The sequence below is a fragment of the Urocampus carinirostris genome, chromosome 10, assembly GCF_059441175.1.
Source record: "Urocampus carinirostris isolate Australia breed hairy pipefish chromosome 10, RoL_Ucar_1.0, whole genome shotgun sequence".
Taxonomy (NCBI): Eukaryota; Metazoa; Chordata; class Actinopteri; order Syngnathiformes; family Syngnathidae; genus Urocampus; species Urocampus carinirostris.
Window position 1 is genome coordinate 10,936,562 of NC_142358.1, and position 15,815 is coordinate 10,952,376.

The following is a 15,815-nucleotide window of genomic DNA, read 5'->3' on the forward strand; positions in this document are numbered from 1 at the left end:
CACCAGGAAGTCCACTTCTTAATGGCTCACAACACGCAAAATAAATGTTCTGGATTGGCCAAGTCTAAATCCGGATTTAAATCCAACTGCGATATTGTGGTGTGACCTTAAACGGGCAGTTCATACTAAAAAACCCTCCCATTTTGCAAAAAAGTGTGGGCAAAAATTATTTCACAGCATTGTGAAAGACTCATTTCAATTTATCATTATATCGTTCTACTTCTGTTATTGCTGCCAAATTTGGCCCAACTCGCTATTAGGTTCATGGGGCAATTACCTTTTCAATGATGGCCAGATATTTGTTATGCCTTAGTTAGTGGAACATTTCAAACTGCATTTTGTATTTCTTTGGGTTGTCTCTGTGTAATATTAAAATGGGTGTGATGATCTGAAACCTTTTGTGAGTGATAAATGTGCAAAAAAACAGAAATCAGAAAGGGGAAAAGACTTATTCACGGCACTGTAATATGATTACAAGCCGTCGCGAATACTGATACTTTTTTAATGTAAGTTTGGCTGTTTTAGCAAGGAAAACCTCTGTGTCCGTCACGAGCCAGATTCTGACGAACGTTAATTGAATTGAATTATATTTATTGTCATTAATATAATGCCGCCGATAAGCAGGTAGGCGCCTTGCATGGCTGACTCGGCTATCTGTGTGTGTGTACAAATGCAGTTCATTTACCATATCAACGTTCTGAAACATTGTATGCAACAATATTAGACATGGCACTCCAGGGTAAACATATAATAAATATTTTGAAGAGGAAAAATAAGATAAATACTGTCAGAATAACATGGCAAAAATATTTACAAAGTAGTACTCAGAGACTGTCCTAAGTTATAATAATAGTGAAATGAAAGGACAGTGCATCGTAACAGCAGTGCAATGAAAAGTAGTCCAATAACAATTGGCAGCCACGCAAAAAAATCCCAAATAGGTCAGAAGATAGATATTTTCCCAGTTGTGCGAGCTTGTTTAAGTTTATAATGACCTGGGGAAAAACTGTCTGAGCCTACTTGTCCTTGTTTTAATAGACCTGTAGCGCCTACCAGAGGGCATCAGTCAAAGAGGTTGTGGTCAGTGAAAAGAGTATTTTATAATGTTGACTGCTCTCCTGCGGTATCGCAAGCTGGTCACTGAGCAGAAGCACCCAACAATTTTTGGGACGTGTTGATAACTCAGAATGCTTTCAACCATGGCTTTGTAAAAGGACACAAGAAGCTTAGATTTAGATGAGGGACGAGACTTATACGATTGTGTCAAGTTTGTTCATTATACTGTTTGTATTTTCTTTTAGAAACAGTTTTAAAGTTTAAAACCCTTAAAAAGCCTGCCCAACTAGCAGCCATCAACAGTTTGGAAAAGGTAAGTTTTTTTTCTTTCAGGTTTTGTTAAAGTAGTAGAAATTCCCCCGAGTTAAAATTGTCATCTGGCCTTGACATTTTCAAAGTGGTCCAACATTCTGCACTTATTTATGATGTTGCATTTTTCACCGGAAAATGTCCAAATCTGCCATCTTGTCAACTTGCCATTCAGATAACAAGCCTATGCTTAGTAAGCTCTTGTAAAGAAGTCCGCTGCAACCTTTCTCAGGACCAAACTTTTTATTGGCACCAAACACAATCGTTAAGCACCAACTACATAAAAATGTAAACTATTAGATGGTATTGTATATACCGTATTTTCCGGACTATAAGGCGCAACTAAAACCGTCAAATTGGCGCCTTATAATCCGGTGAACCTTATATGCCGACAAAATTGTAAATGTTTTGCCTTATATATGCAATTATATATCCTTGGATGTCACTAATTGTGTTGAAGCCAACACTCGGAAAAGTTAGTATGATTGCTCGTTGCTCAGACAAATAAAAAACAATGGAATCCTAAAAGGAACACAAACTTTTGATGCCTACGTATATAACGGTTACCAATAAATATCAAAACGATTGGAGTGAAATGGTTGATGCTGGTTGAAATAGAGGAGTTAACCTGAGATTAGCTGTCGTCAATTAGTAATATATATATGTATTTTGTGTAGTTTTACCGTACTGTAAAATATTACAGTATTCTCCCTTGACTTAACAGGCATTTTGGAACTGGGTTGAAAACTATCCAGATGAATTCACCATGCTCTACCAACGACCTCAAGCAGATATGGCAGGTAAGAATGATAAATATAGATTTATCGAAAGCTTTCTCTTTTGTTTTAATATGGTTTCTGTAGAAGGGTAAACATGAAATACACACTTTGAAGGGGTTATTGTTCTATTTTCTTTATTAATTATCCATTATCCGTTATCGGTCAGTTCATAATACGCTACAAAGCCAATGAGTCGGGACTCTTACTCTCAGCCAAAAGGCCAAGCTAAGGTCCTAGCCTTAAAGCCTTGCTGCGAATGCACATCAAGGCCCTGACCTAACATGACCTGACAGTCACATGCCGATAGGTGCAACCAGTGTCAATAGTACATTATTTCTTTAACACAATGAACTTATCTGCAAGCAAAACTCCGCCGCAACTCTCCTCCGCTTGTTTTCCACTTCCTCCGCTGTGCCCTGTGTTGGAAAAGATCCGTCTAGATCAGGGGGGCGTAATCTTTTAAATAAAAATGACATAAAAAATTGGATTTCTCTATTGAATTTTTAATATTATAAAAGCAATGTAATTTATTAATATTTTAATGAAATTAAACTTCAGATTGTCATACAACCGAGTAGTCACATGGTGCATCATTCTCACCAGGAGGCTTTGCATTCAACTTACTGGTAGTCATCATCATGGTAGGACAATATTGCTGATAAAGATACATACAGCATTCGTTATAAGGCTTATATAAGGCTTTTTATTTTAAAAAAATTAGTTAATTTATTTTAGAGAGGCACGTTTGGGTGGAAACTGATAGATCTATTAAATCAGTTCTTCAACCAAGCGTTTTTGTTTGAGAGAAAGCATAAAAAGCATGCTAAAGTGGAAATAACTAGCTCTTACTATAATATTTGTCAATCTGGCTCTAAAACAGTTATGCCTACACTTTTAATTCGCCGGCTCCATTGAAATTTCAATGCATCTTTTGTTTTAGCTTTATCTAAGTTATGTTTGGTTGTATTGACATTTTCTTTTATTTATTGTAAAAAAAATAAAAAAAATCATGGAGCTTTTATGAAGTTTTTATGTACCTTTTATACAAGTTACCGCTAGAGCCAATTTTATTTCCTGTACTGTCAGAGTTTTGTTTTAGTGAAAAAATATTCATGTTGTGTTGCAAACATAATGTATTTTCTGTAAAATGTTTTTTGGAAGCTATTTAAATATTATTAGCTTTATATGGATTGCTGCAAGGCCAAATTTTAGTTAAATGTTAGTTTTCGGTTTAAATGAAAGATTTTTCTGTTGGCCGTGTTGAAATTAAAATGTATTAGTATTATTTGAGTTTATAACAAATAATTTTCGTTTCTTTTTGCATGTATAGAAAATTATTTTGCTGAGTTTAAGTGAATCAAGCAAGCAAGGTTTTGGGTGCTCTGAGAAGAGTGACGAGTAACAAGAGTATGAGTGTGGGTGTTAAGAGAGGACTATGATAGTGTGATTGTGCCGACTGTGTTGTATGGTACAGAGACTTGGAGCCTGAATGCAGATTTGAAAAGTAAATTAAATGTTTTTGAGATGAAGTGTTAGAGGAGTATATTAGGAGTGACAAGATTTGATAAATGTAGAAATTAAATTGTGAGAGACGGAACTGGAGTAGTCGTGGGACTGAGCACCGTGTAGATATGAGAGTACTCTGTTGGTTTGGCCACATGGAGAGGATGGATGAGGAGCGAATGTTGAAAAGGATCTACAGAGCAGAAGTTAATGGAAGGAGACCAAGAGGAAGGCAGCGATTGACGTGGATAGATTGTGTTACGATTGCACTGCATGAAAGAGGTCTAAATGTAGTGGAAGCTAGAGCTCTTGTTGATGATAGGAATGAGTGGAGAAGTGTTGTGAAATGATAGTGGGATGTTGGGACATGTTCTAAGGGATGGGCAGGGCACCTGTATGATGCGGCAGGGGTAAACCTGTGAAAGCTGTCTGGCCCTGCTGTTGGACAGAAGAGTGTGTTGTGTTACCCTGTCTCGAGTGACATGGCCGCTTTCTTGTCCCCATAGCTATTTTCAGAACCTGTCTGCGGGCTACTTGGGTGTTCTTATGGGGCTACCTGGGGCACCACGTTAGAGAACGCTAATGTATAGCATGTCCTCTTTTACGTACATGGTGAAATGACACTTCTTTATAGTGTGGTCATTAGATGTGTGTATTGTTCTTTACAGAAGCTGCTGAGAAGCTGTTTGACCTAGTGGATAACTTTGCAGAGAGTGCTAAAAGGAAAGCTGCAGTGTGGCCACTTCAGATCATTCTTTTAATTCTCTGCCCAGAGATTACGCACACAATTTCCAAAGATACTGTGGAAGATAGCAAGGCCAACAAGGTAAGCATGGGAGTGAAAAAAAAACACGAGCCACTAATGACAAGTTCTCATGTCTTCTCTGTTGTGTCTGTAGAAACTGTTTTTGGACAGTTTGCGGAAAGCTTTGGCCGGCCAAGGCGGTAGCAAGCAGCTGATGGAGAGTGCTGCGATTGCTTGTGTAAAACTGTGTAAAGCCTCAACTTACATTAATTGGGAAGATCACTCAACTATTTTTCTCCTGGTCCAGTCCATTGTCATGGATCTGAAGGTTTGAATGTTTACTCAAGTCTTTTTTATATTGTGTTTTTGCATCAGATGTGAAAACAAATTCAGTGTAAAATTTGATACAACTTACATTCAACAGTATTTTTGTTTCAAACTAAAAGGAGTAGACATATTTAAATGATTTTTTTTGTTATTGATACCATTTTACATTTTCTCAACAAATTCCTAATTGCACAGTTAAACCTTTAAGAATAGTAGGAAAGAGAAAGGCAAGGTTTGTACAAGTGCTTGTGATCCCAAGAATTAGGGTAGCCTTTCCCTGTAGTAAATTCTAATTGGAAGAACTTCCTGCAACTGAAAATGTAAGCTACATATTACTGTCATTTTACCCAACACCTATATAAGGGGGCATTTGTCTTAAATATATTTGTGATTTACATAAGATCTAAAAATCATTATACATAGTAAAATTTCACACACAAGATTAAAAAAAAAACATATGCAAATCGCAGATATTATGTGTGGCTCTGCAAAGTACATGTTTCACACTGGATTTTGTCTTTCAATGGTACTTGAGAAATTTAATTTAGCCATGAAAAGGGTGTACGAACCCTGGAGGGAGTTAGGGGTGTAATGCCCTCGGACCAGGGCAAGGAAGGCCAAACTGCCCAAATAATAAAAGACCTGGGGACCTGTTTTTCCTGTCGTTGTTCACAGAGTTTGCTGTTCAATCCATCAAAACCCTTCTGGAGGGGGGCCGGCAGCCAGAATGCTGATGTTGAACTAATGATGGACTGTTTTGTGTCCTGTTTCCGCATCAACCCTCACAACAACCAGCATTTTAAGGTGGGTTGATATTAACAATATTGCAAATTAATTGACCTTAGTGGGCCACATATTTCAGGTGAAAGTAATGACTGCTACACTCAAGTTCCAGTTCCTGTTATTCATGCATAATAACAGTATTTTTCTCCTTATAGCTGCTAGATTTATCTCTTAAAAACTTGGAGACAAAGGGTACTTGGTTAATTGAGGGAATGCTCAAAGCATCTGTGCACTTAAGAAACACTAGTTTTTTTTCTGTTGGTTATTTTGCAATGGCTAGCATTGCTTGACTCCTCCAAGTCAAGCTAAATTTCCTCACCTGATTTTGAACAAGCCAGAATAGTTTAGAGCAGGCATTGTGAACCTCTTTGACCCAAAGAGCCATGAAAGCATTTTTTTGCAAGAGACGCACTGTATATTTCAAGACAAAATTCAACAAAACCGCCAAACCAGCTCTCCAGACAAAAGCTAATTCTTTAGTGCCTTTTACTTGACTGTGTGACGTTTGATTTAATTAACATTTATGCAATAAAAATAAAAATGCCAGAGCCTGTGTCCCACATTAACAAATATACCAATTAAAATGTCTAATTTATTTTGTCATCATGTCATCAAATATTTTTGAGGCTCATCTTCACTGTCATTTTTTCCGCAAATAATATTTAAGAAACAAGTTGTGAGCAGAATAATCAAATAAATATGTCACAAAATACTGCAAAAAAATGTATACTTTTGTATTTGCCTTGCTTGTAGAGGGTGCTGGGCAAGAGAGAGGCGAGCATGCTGTGTGGCTTTTCACTAAAAGAAAATGTCTATTCAATGAACATGAAATGCTTAGTGAGCTTTCATATACAGGATTATTTAGCGATTTACAGCCAAAACAAGGTCTGTTGGTGTGACACCTAGAGTGTAGACTGTTGTAAAAATGTTGTCCTATATATACTGGACTGAACCCATGAAAATGGTCAGTATTGCCTTGGCTTAGACTTGTTAATGTTTTACCGCTTACTGTCTTTTCCTTTTTTACACGCTTCTATTTCACTCACCACTTTATATTAACGCAATTCATTTTACTATTTGAAGTGTGTGTTGCAAATTTTAAAATGCATTATTTTAAGAGGAAGTGATCAGTTTTGAACTGGAAGTGCCTGTTATCAGACCAAAATATGTAGTATACAACCAGAAAGTACCTATTTTCAACAGGAAGTGGACAGCTTTTAACAGAAATTGGTCTAAAAAACGGACATTACTGTTTAAAACCAGAACTTACCTGTTATCAATAGGAATTGACCGGAGCTGGTCTATTTTCAACCGGTAACACTAGTAATTAATCATTGGCTTTCAGTGTAACTTTTCCGAAACTTTCAAATGCAAGCAAATAGGGACTGGGTTTGAATCCTGCTATGTGAATGAACTTTGCGGAAGTTCATTCTTGTTTTAGTTTAAGTTTTATATACCTCTCACTGTTTTTCCTTTTTTACAGGACCTATTTTAACACAATTAATGTAAATAGATTTTACCATTGGTAACCCGTCCTTTCAAACCAAAAAAGACAGGTTCTCCACAAGCGATATATTTTTAACTAGAAGGACCTATTTTTTTAACCGGAGGTGCCCGCTACAGACTGGTAGTGATCTGTTTATTTACAGGAAGTTACCGGAAGTGACCAGTTTTTAACCAAAAATGGTTGTTTGCAAACGGACAGATCTTGTTTGAAACCGTAAATTACCAGCTTTCAACAAGGTGTGGCTGAAAATGACCCATTTTGAACATTCTGAAATTCTATTTTATTTTCCACTTCATTAACTCAATCAATTAAACCGTAATCTTTCAGCTTAACTTTAAGTCAAATGCAGATACAATTAACTTAATCTACAGCAGGGGTCAGCAACATTTTCAGTGTGGCGTGCCACTTTCAAATCTTCTTGTAAACCAGTATGCCGCACCAAGATTAATGACTGGCACAACAATTTTTTGATATCCAACAGAGGTGTAATTTTCCAAATACTGTATACAACATGGATATACATTGTAATCATATAATTGACCAATTTATCTTTCATTATTCTTGTTTATCAATGAACTAAAAAATGAATGTGAGCAACATGTGGAAAGACCTGCAATCATCCATGACGTCTACTTTTTACCATTAAAATAAACCAGCATCAACTATTCTTCATCAACAATGAATTACAATCAAAAAACAAGTGATATGGGCAGCTACCATACCATTCATCAATGCAATCTTATTGCAGAAAATATCAAAACTCGATATAACAGCAGCAATGCATAAGGCTAGAATAGAATATACCTTTACTGTCATTTTTACAAAATGGGTTGAACATATTTTGACAATTAGGCTAATTGAAAACAAGTGCAACATAAATAACAGCTGAACAGTAACACGCTTCTTTAAAATATTCGCCATCAGTGAATGTTTTTCCCTGCTTTGCTAGGCAGTGATCAATGTGATAGCTTGTGTTTTAGCAGTGACAAAGATTTTCAGGGTCTGTTTTTGTTTGACGTACCTGGACCCAGTGCGTTTTAATGTCTCCGCTTTTTCAGACTCATCCTTGAATTTACTTTCATGTTTTGTCTCGTAATGATCTCTAACACTTGATGTGCGATGTACAAGGCTCTCGGGGCAGAATGTGCAAACAGCACGGTCATTTTTTGCACGAAGCCCCCAGTCATTTGTCCACGCTAGCTAGAAAGAACGTGATTTTTTTTTGCTGGAGGACTTGTTCATTTATCGTGCGCCGGTGTTTCTGTGGCTGGGTTAAAATACGAATCTCTCCTCCTCTCCTCGGCGCCGCGCTGACACACACTCACACACGGAGTAGAGGAGTAGGGGTGCTACCTTAAAGCTCCTATACAATATGTCGCGCAACTAAATGTTTAAATTTCAGGTAAAAACATGTCATACGACCTCTGATCTACAGTAATCCACTCGTGTTCAGCAGCATTACGCTTTTTAACACAATTTCAATTATAATGCCAATTCTAGCTTGCAGTACATCTTGTTGTTCCATGCACTATAAGATATGCTTTTATATTATATTTGTATATTTCCCTACTTCGGTAAAATGTACTTGTAATTTTTTTGTCAATGTACTTGTCACAATTTTTATAAGAATATGAAATCCAGTTTGAAGAAAGAGGTAGAATGCATAAATGGCTAATTTGCTAAATACTTACATATTGTAACTATTTTCTTGGACAGTCACGTGACTAGCATAGGTTGACTAAAGAATCTTGAACAAGTTGCACAGTAGTCAGATAAACTAGACCAGATTAAAAGCCACAGTTTTTTAGACCATGTAATTTATGACTGAGCAAACGATTTTTGTACATTTTTTTGTTTTCCTGAAATAAGAAGGACCAACTTTTCATCCTGTAATTTACATTCAAGAATGGTCACTATGCTTGGATCAAAGATGTTTAGTGCGTGGAAAAACGCCTACATAGTTCATTACACAAATTAAACCCCAGTCCTACATTAACACATTAACTAAATGGGTGTTTACTGCTGTGAGTGTGATTTTACCTCAGTGATTTGAAAGGTATTCAAATGATTTGGAGGAGTCATGAAGTAAAAATACATGATTACTAAACATTTTCTGTGTACAAGTGTATTATTAAACGTCATAATTAATTTTCTTTTTAATTTTTTTTTTTTTTTTAAGGTCTGTTTGGCTTCATCTTCTCCCTCTACCTTTCATTTTGTCTTGGTCAACTCGTTGCACAGAATAATCACCAATGTAAGTTGCCGAAGGCTTTCAGACAAATATTTTGTTTATTGCCATCCTTGGGTGGGATTTTTTTTCTTCACTTTATTTTGTGTGTGCAAACATGCAGTCTCATCTGGACTGGTGGCCTAAGATTGATGCTGTGTACTGCTACTCTGGAGAGCTTCGCTTTATGTTCTCAGAAACCCTAAACCGGGTGATCCAAGGCACCCATGCTCCTCTACGTACGACACCAGTAAGTGTAGGAATACTGTATATTCAGCAAACTGAACAATTAAGTGTGACATTAGGTTTAGTTTCTCCAGTTTGGTTCCCTTTTTTTATCTCGGTTGATAGAGGGAAAAACCCACCCACGAAACTTCAAATCTGCAAAGTATTCTTTGCACTCTTGTGACTTTACTCTTTTTGATTTAATAAAAAAAACAAAACACTTTTAAATGTAATGGGCCGCTTAAACTGCTAGTTTGAGACGTGCTTCGCTGTTTGTTTTGGATGGACTGATTGACTTTTGCGCCAGCCCACCCCAGTTATTTGACTGACAGCGTACACTAGCTTACTGTCGCGCACACAAACGGACACGCCCTCACAATACTCAAAGCCCTCCCCAACCTGCCCCTGTGAAAGCATTTGCTATGTGCTGTCTGCTTCAGAAGACAGTGATGATACGTTAATTTCAATGACAATGAGAGTTAAGATCAAGCCTAAAAATCCATCCTGACTTGACCTAGCCAGTGGGCATTAAAGCCCGGCCCAGCTCGAGCGCGACAAATTAACTTGATCTGAGGGACAAAGCAAACCCAAATTTCATGTTTTATCTGTGAGGAATTGGGAGGAGGGTGATTTTGGCCAACTCCAGTACTTGAATTTTATGTCGGGCCGGGTTCCGGCTCTGTGCCCAAGATCTTAGCTCTAATGACAGTTAAGAGAATTAAATTCAAAATTTGTGAAGCAGTGAACCAGTGATAACCAAAGGCCAAAGTAGCGAGGTATCTCTGTACTTAGAGTACTTTTTGAGGTAGGAACGCTAGCAGGTTCTTTGCCAGAGCAGTGTAAACTATATTTTTGTTGTCTTTGAGATTGTCATCAATGTTTTTGACTCCCATTACTGCGTTGTTTAATGTAGAAACTTTCTTACTCGTGTCCTTCACAGAGTTTGACATTCAAGGGGAAGGTGACAACAAGCCTTAAGTTCAAAGAGAAAACCACAGAACTGGATACAAGAAGTTACAAGTGCCTCCTGCTTGCTCTGGTTAAACTAATCCATGCTGACCCCAAGTTAATGTTACATGTGAGTTATAATCTGTGTTACTTTTATTCAGGAAGGTACATGATCCTTCCTTGATGAGTTTATTTTCCCCCCCTCACGTTGTTGTTCTGTAGAATCCTGTGAAGCAAGCTCCAGAGATGCAAAGCAGTACAGCTGAGCTCATCATTGGTCTTGTGCAACTTGTGCCTCTCACCAACACCACCCAACTCTCACAAGAAGCCATGGAGGTTTGAGGCAGAACTTTTTTTACTCTTTATTTGTCCAGCACAACTACTGCTTTCATGACCAGGATAATTGCCACAACCTTTCCTTTCTCTTTCAATAAATGTATGTTTTGTTAAAATTGTATTATAGTTTTATAACTCCCCTAGGTATTTTACTACCAAGGTCAAAATGTATAGGGAGGATGGCATTGTTTTCTTGTGTAGTAGTCCCTTAAATATGTATTCAAATAAGTCCTTGATAGTTCTGATCTTTTTCCCGTGTTATCCCTGATTTTTCTGTCCCTAGTTGTCATTCACACTTTAAATATTAGACGTATGGCAGGTTAAATTTGGCTGCAATTAATATATGCTATACTGGGCCGATCTTTTGCATATGTCCAATGAGTAACTGCAAGCATCCGAATATAAGAATATTCCGTAGTCTATTACGCCAATGTAACACAAATTAGTAAATACACATTTTCTATGAATTTTCTATGTTCATTTTTGTATTTAAAAGGTTGATATTTACAAATACATTGATTCCTACACATATTAAACATAACATATTCAACCTAAAAATGGTGCCCCTTAATGCTACTACAATATAATTGTCCAAATCATAAAATTGTTTTTATCCTTTCGGAAATACAATTTTTTAATATGTGGCAGCTCTCGTAATGCCTGCTATTCTTAGTATTGATACTGAGGCTTGCTATTTGAAGATTTGGTCAGATACTAGCATGTCTGTTAGCGATGGTAAAGTTTGGTTTTACTGCTTCAAAAATTAAAAGCTTCATTTGTCAATCTAGTTTTCTTCTAGGTTTCCTTTGGAACAAGAGTTGCTGTTAAGATTATCGTATTTTCACTATGATATGGCACAACGTGTTAAAAGGCGCAGTCTTTGCAGCTAGTTCCATTTTTTTGTTTTTAACACTTCGCAGGGCGCATTGCATGTTAGGGAGCGGGTACTCTACTCTGGCCGCTCTTGTGCTGAAAAATGACAACCCCACCTGCATGAAATGTCTCACCTCGCACATACAAGGTGAAAATGCTCTGTGCTTTACAGTTCTATTACATTCCCCGAAAAAGTAAACACAAAGACCTTTTAGTAACATTTGCGTGATGGGGGACATTTCATGCAAGGGGGATAAGGGTCATTTTTGAGGACAAACACCACCTTACAACACAGACAAGCATACAAGTGTGCGGATTCAAAAATACAGCGGTAGCAAAACCTAGTTTGGTTGTGGTTTATTTAAGTATTGACTACAAAGTAAAACACATGGTTTTTACAGCTTCCTCCACTTGCGAACCTTTGATTCATTAATCTTCTATTCTCTCGCAGCTCTTCAGTTCCCATGTACTTCTCTGTAGCATAGAAATCAACACATCATGGTGAATGAAGGATTCAATGGATGGATAGTGATGTTTTGGGTTAAATCAATATTTTGGGGGACTACTCTGTTAAGCCTCCGGTAGCAAAATAACTTTCAAATTGGTAGATACGCAGTGGTGTTAGCATATGAGTGTCTCTGCTAACGATGCACACGTCCTCTTCCGCGCAAGCGGGATATGAAAAATAAGCAGTGTTCTCGTTTGCCCGCGTCCCTGTGTCCTAGACGCATCATTTTTGCTGGGGACGCATAGTCTCAAATCAACGTGCGTCCCCGGGACGCAACCTTTTTGCCACAAAATTGTCATTATCATTTTTTAACAAAGATTTACCGCACTCCAAACTTTTCGTCAGGCAGATCGGCCGATGTTGTTTTGGTCTCGCGGTTCGAGTTTTCGTCTGCACGCCGATCTCGGCCAACAAGATCTCGTTGTGTAGTGAAAGGAAGTCCGTCTTTTTTTTAGAGAACCGGCTTTTTGGGCTCAACTCATTAAAAAGAGCCGGCTCTCAAACGGCTCACTTGCTTTGATGATTGATATTACGAATTGTAATGTTGAAAAAAAGGAAGTATAAAAGGAGAAAATAAAAAAAAGACTGGTTTGTGGTTATTCCTTTAATTTGTATATTACCAATAATAATTTGATGATTAAAACTGAATTAATATATAGATTTATATTATATATTTGTCGCTGATTTACGATTTTTAACCTCAATAACACTAAATTTTGGGGACCCATAGATCTCTGTTGGGACCCATAGATTTTTGAGCATGCGAGTCCCCTGGTCCCATCACTTTTCAGAGGTAAAATGAACACTGATAAGACGCTTAAAAGTCACAATATCGCATACAATTTGGATTTTTTGGAAAATGTGAATAATCTCACTAAATTATCGGGTGTCACCGCAAAATCAAAATTGTGCATAATGCTCTGCGTTGTGAATGGCAGCCTCAACGTGTCCTAAACTACGCCCGCTGCTTTACTTCACACAGAGGACGCACTGCACGATAGGGCCTGCAGCACAATTTGAAGAAAATCTGTGACTGTGCGCCCATGGTCGTGAAAATGCGGTATTTTCATCTGACTTGGTCATCCACAGTAAAATTGAGCAGTGAAAAATCTGTGCTGCCACAACTCAATTTAAACAGTAAATATTCATAAATTACTCAAAACTCTCAATTTTGTGTTCTTAATCTGTAAAATGTATAACAAATACAAACCACATTGTTTTCCTTATATTGTACGTCCTTGTCGAAAACTTGAAGCTATGCCCGGATTGTCCTAAAAACTGTTTTAATGACACTTCTATTTTAATTGTTTCTAAAACTAAACACGTGGAATTAATAATTATATTGCATTCATAATATAAAAAATGGTTTGCTCTCAGTCATTCTCAAATGTTTTATTATGCGTCCTGTCTAATTGCTGGATGCCCTTTTGCCTGTCTAGGCTCTTTTGGTACTGCACCAGCCAGATTCCATTGAGCAGTGGAATCCTGATGCGTCAATTGAAACTTTCTGGGATATCAGGTATTCTAAACCTACGTTTACACTTCAGCCTATTTTTTTGGGGGGGGGGCTTTGATTTTTTTTTAAATTTAGTAAATAGACTAATGTAACACTTATTTGCTTCCAAAAATATCTTACATAAATTAGAACCTTTATTTTTATGACATCAATGTAGTTTACATACTGATTATTATTTCATGACCACATGCAAAATTCCTTCTTTTTTTGGGACTCACATAGACTGATAAGAACTCGTCAATTAACAGTATAGTGTGTGTGTGTGTGTGTGTGTGTGTGTAGACACGTGTGTGTATACTGTGTATATATATATATATATATATATATATATATATTAGTGACATCTGTGTGTGGATGTCTGTAGAGACACGTGTGTGTAAAAATCTTTAAAATTCGGACTATAGAGCACACCTGATTATAAGCTCCACCCAGTAAATTTTTAAGGAAAATAGATTTTGTACATACATAAGCTGCATGTGCCCACATTGAAACATGAGATATTTACAAAGAAAGACGGTACACAGAAAGAGTTTTAATAACCCCAGAACGTTTTGACAGCCCTCCGTTGGGCCGTCAAACTTTTGATGAACAAATGTGTGTCTGTACGATGTCAACAGTCACTGAAATGCGTCATGCCACATATCTTTAGAAAGCTTAATCTCTTAGAATTCAAGATATGCTGACCATTCGAAAATGTACTCTTCCACGAAACATCTGAGTCGGCTTGAAACAAGATACCCCGAAAACTATAGAGCCAGCATAACTCACTATTGCGTCTTCAATTTCTTCAATTTCAACGTCCGCTAAAAGGTTTTCCCTAAATCAAGGACAATCCATAGAATCCAACGGTGTAAAATATTTATTCCAAAACACTTGATTATGCCGACAGATGAGTATAAAATACGCCATAAACATTTCTTCTTCGTTGGACGTTGCTTCTTGTAATACGTTCGTTTTGCCACATTCTCTCCGTTTACTAATAAACAGTCTCATAAAATGATTCCCAATATGGTAGTAGGCGCTCCCATTTTGATGGACAGCTTTCCTATGATGAGGGCTGGTTAATGCTAGTTTTATTCATGGACAAAGCGCGAAGTTACATTGAACCTGCGTCTTCCTTGTCACATATATTCCACCGGTCTCACTCTTATCTTTACTGCTCGGGCGATGCATAAATCAGCCCCATCATTCATAAGCCTTAAGGTTAAAAGCTTGGGGGAAAAGTTTTGGTTTATAGTCCGAATTTTACAGAGTCCATATCTATATATATATATATATATATATATATATATATTATAGATTTTATGCAAAAGACATGTACTATTTATTCTCGTTTATATTGTTAAAGAATTTGGGATAACATGATGATTACATTAATGCCAGGTATCCTTTTTCATTAGTTCACAGGTGCTTTTCCTAATCTGCCGCAAACTGATAGGCCAGCAGATGGTCAACGGAACAGAAGTTCTCAAGTGGTTGCGAGAGATTCTCATTTGCAGGAATAAATTTCTACTCAAGAACAAGGTACACTTTTCTTCTGCAGCACCAAAGAACTCCACTGGTATCCACCTTTTTGTAAATAGGAAACATGCACAGTGGTGTGGCTTACAACACTAACCTTAAAAAAAAAATCATGTGACAATTTCGATAGTTTAAGCTATTGAAAAACAAGGTGTTACAATCACAAAAACTGCACATATATTTCGGGGAATGTTTTTACGTTTTTTGCCCCTACTAAATGTAATTGCACTACTACTGCAGTAGGGCCAACCGCAGCTCACCGATTTTTGGAAGGCCTATTTTATAGTTGTGGCATCGACTTGGTTTAAGGGATTGCCTATTACTGCTAACCCACTCGTCAAATTGCACATGTGCTGCAGAAATAAGAGTGAGGCGGAGTGATAACCAAAGACGCCAGCATCAATTATCTTAATGATTATGGGAGAAGGGCCTAGGATGCAAGACCTTATCAAAATGGTTAGGACCAGTCAACCACGACCCAACGAGGCAAAGCACACCCCTTCCCCAAACCTTGATGTTTTTATTCACAACTATACCATCATAATTTATACTCGACACAAACCGGCAAAAGCAATAGTATTACGTCATGCGCAATCTTAGTTGGCTCTGTCACAGTATCCAATGATGGATATATATCAAGTTTTCTCAGTTA

The 15,815-nt window shown here is 37.3% G+C and overlaps 1 protein-coding gene across 3 annotated transcripts in view; it reads left to right on the forward strand.

Annotated features, from left to right (window-relative positions):
* Window positions 1–15,815, forward strand: part of nf1a (neurofibromin 1a) — an 85,686-nt gene that overhangs the window by 11,146 nt on the left and 58,725 nt on the right. For all 3 annotated transcript variants that reach the window (XM_088345303.1, XM_088345306.1, XM_088345305.1), the window contains exons 6-16: window positions 1,302–1,369; window positions 2,090–2,165; window positions 4,316–4,473; window positions 4,547–4,720; window positions 5,395–5,523; window positions 9,189–9,263; window positions 9,361–9,486; window positions 10,402–10,539; window positions 10,632–10,745; window positions 13,566–13,645; window positions 15,043–15,166. In XM_088345303.1, the coding sequence (XP_088201429.1) occupies window positions 1,302–1,369; window positions 2,090–2,165; window positions 4,316–4,473; window positions 4,547–4,720; window positions 5,395–5,523; window positions 9,189–9,263; window positions 9,361–9,486; window positions 10,402–10,539; window positions 10,632–10,745; window positions 13,566–13,645; window positions 15,043–15,166 (1,262 nt within the window). The remainder of the gene's footprint in view (window positions 1–1,301; window positions 1,370–2,089; window positions 2,166–4,315; window positions 4,474–4,546; window positions 4,721–5,394; window positions 5,524–9,188; window positions 9,264–9,360; window positions 9,487–10,401; window positions 10,540–10,631; window positions 10,746–13,565; window positions 13,646–15,042; window positions 15,167–15,815) is intronic.